Genomic DNA, 2,660 nt, shown 5'->3' with positions numbered 1-2,660 from the left:
TCTTGTTTGTGAGAGCAGTTGAGTTTATTTCAAATCTTCTCATTTTAAAAATCATTTCTGGCTAATCGTTGAGAGGACGTTGGGTGTTGCCTTGGCAGAGGTTTGCGCTCTCTGCATGCTCTTGTTATTATTTGTTTGTTTTATTGTTTATTTTTCTTCTTCTTTTCAGTTCCATCTATTTCTGTGATGAAAGCCATGCCTGACAGTGGGCCTAAAAACAGCAATGGCTGGAGACGCTACCACCTGCGTCGTATCGGTCCAAAAGCCAGCAAACAAGGAGTAGCAGATATCATGGAGTAAGTCGCAAGTTTCTTGTCATATATCTATCTATTTATATATTTTATTTTGGTGTTATTTCTGTTGTTTTATTGAGTCTGTGTGTGAACACACACAAAAAAACAAATGTAAATCAGACAATAACGTACTTAATGTGAGCCATAAAGTTTTAATTGATTAAAATTGTAGCCTTAGTGAGAGAAAGAAAAAAAAAATCAAAAACAAAAACATCATTACCTTAATGAGTAAATTCTAATCTACCTCTTGAAAAATGTGTTTTTGTAGGTGTATTTGTGATCTCTTTGGTTTTGGTTTGGTTCATTTGTCATTTTTTGGTTGTTTCTACATGTTTTACATACACAAATACACACACACACACACACACACACATCTATACAAGATGGGATTAGTGGGTTGTGTGGAATTAGTAGAGCATTGTACAGAATATCTTGTTACTTATTTTGGTTATGTCACTTTAGCTCTAAGTTCAAATATCATTACCCAACCCTGGTCCACTTTGGCTTTCAAGGCAGATAAAGTAAGTACAGGAGATGAGACAAGAGGCAGTGTAAACAGGCTGAACCTTTTGGAGGAACTGTTCCGGTATGTTCGCGGATAAAAAGAAAGTTAGCATATAGATTGCACATACATGCATATACACATGTGTACGTGCATATTATTTTCCAAGCTCTAACAACAATTTGTCTATTTAGCATTGCATCCAACGCATATATAACTTCTGTTTGTGACAGTTTTGAGATATGTTATTGCTGAAATAAACTGACCAGTCTATGACCCTCATCTTTTCCACTTCTAAATTCTCCAGTCATTTTAAGCTGTCCTCTTCCCACATATAAACATAGCCACAGGTTTGATTTGAACCCAAAACTTTTATTTCTGATGCAGAGTTTCAACATATATAACCTCTTTTGCACAGTTCCACAAGGCGAATTCTTGAAGTTTCAAGATATTGAAATTCACACTACCATACTGTATTTAAGGCAACTTTGAATTCAGTTGACTAGGGTAGGGGTTCCCAACCAGTGGGCCAAAAACCAGTACTGGCCCTAACAGAAGGAGTAAATTGAAACAATTTTATTTTTACTTTATTGACAATCTGTAGAGTGTTTTTTGTGTTATATAAGTATTAGATATGTAATAATTAAATTATATGTTATGCATCTTATTGTGTTTTGTTATGTGTGTGATACCCTGGTCTGTTTAAACAGACCATATTTGACTCAAATATTCTATATATTTTATGCTGAAAGTGGCCAGATCTGGCCTCTTACACCTATCCCATGATGTCTTTCTAAAAATAAGCAATTACTTCATTGAAAACTTGAAACTACAAGATAATGCATGATTAATTCAAAGCCATATGCCCGTAGTGGTTAAGAGCGCAGGCTACTAACCCCAAGATTCCGAGTTCAATTCCAAGCAGTGACCTGAACTACAACAACAACAACAATAATAATAATAATAATAATAACAACATCGAAAAATACCTTAGGAATGAGAACCCAGGTTTGAAATTTCCCCAAGACACCTGAAGAAGGCTGGAGGGTATATCAGCTGAAACGTTGTGTTAACAACAAACAAGAGGAGGACAAATATCCGTTGAATGTAAATAATGTAAATAATAATCCAAAGCAATATGAATAAATGAGCATTACATTCGACAGAGTAATCCAAACGCTAAAGGGTCAAACTGATAGAAACTGTATTGCAGCACTTTCCCAAAGAGTGCCAGGTGCAATTTGATCCTTTGCCATGTCCATGGGAGACTGAACTTGTCATTGCATCAAAACAAAAGATGTAAAAGTTACAAAGCCTATGAAAATGTTTGCGTTCCATACTTGCCGCCCACTTTGCCAAGATTTGAACTCGTACCAATGGGACACCAAACCAGCATCTTGTTTGTTAATATGCTGTAATTATCACAACTGTTTTGTTCGAATTAAATATGCACCATTATTGTTGCTTACAGTGTAGTGTTAGGGTGAAAAGAATACAGTAATTGTTGAATACAGAAACTGGCTTTATAGCCTATGTTGTATAAGCTTTTCTTAAAACATGAGTCATCTCAGCTTTCTTCTATTATGATTGTTTTTTTTTTTTTTTAATATTTTGTTGTTTTATTTATTTATCTATTATTTTTCACCCCCGCTCCACCCACCCACCTACCTACTACGGGAGCCCCTGTCTTGAAAGTCAGTTGTGCTTTTGCCGGGCAGAGAAAACCCCCAGATATCTCGTTACATCTGGATATTTATCAAGATTAAAATAATTTCTCTCATATCACCATTGACGTTTTTATGTCTTTGGTTTTCAACCCTGGCATGAGTAAGACACCAATAACCCCAGCATCACTTCTCCTCCTC

At 35.6% G+C, this 2,660-nt stretch overlaps 1 protein-coding gene and 1 long non-coding RNA gene across 9 annotated transcripts in view; one reads left to right on the top strand and one right to left on the bottom strand.

The window, feature by feature from the left end:
* Nucleotides 1-2,660, top strand: part of LOC106875384 (uncharacterized) — a 427,703-nt gene that overhangs the window by 172,840 nt on the left and 252,203 nt on the right. For all 7 annotated transcript variants that reach the window (XM_014923494.2, XM_052974937.1, XM_014923493.2 and 4 more), the window contains one exon: nucleotides 170-296. In XM_014923494.2, the coding sequence (XP_014778980.1) occupies nucleotides 187-296 (110 nt within the window). In that variant the 5' untranslated portion in view covers nucleotides 170-186. The remainder of the gene's footprint in view (nucleotides 1-169; nucleotides 297-2,660) is intronic.
* The window catches only part of LOC128250230 (uncharacterized), a 189,860-nt gene that overhangs the window by 53,873 nt on the left and 133,327 nt on the right, over nucleotides 1-2,660 (bottom strand). The gene's annotated exons all lie outside the window — the stretch shown is intronic.

The sequence above is a fragment of the Octopus bimaculoides genome, chromosome 20, assembly GCF_001194135.2.
Source record: "Octopus bimaculoides isolate UCB-OBI-ISO-001 chromosome 20, ASM119413v2, whole genome shotgun sequence".
Taxonomy (NCBI): domain Eukaryota; kingdom Metazoa; phylum Mollusca; class Cephalopoda; order Octopoda; family Octopodidae; genus Octopus; species Octopus bimaculoides.
Note: the sequence above shows the minus strand (reverse complement) of the source record. Positions and strands in the feature narration are given on the sequence as shown.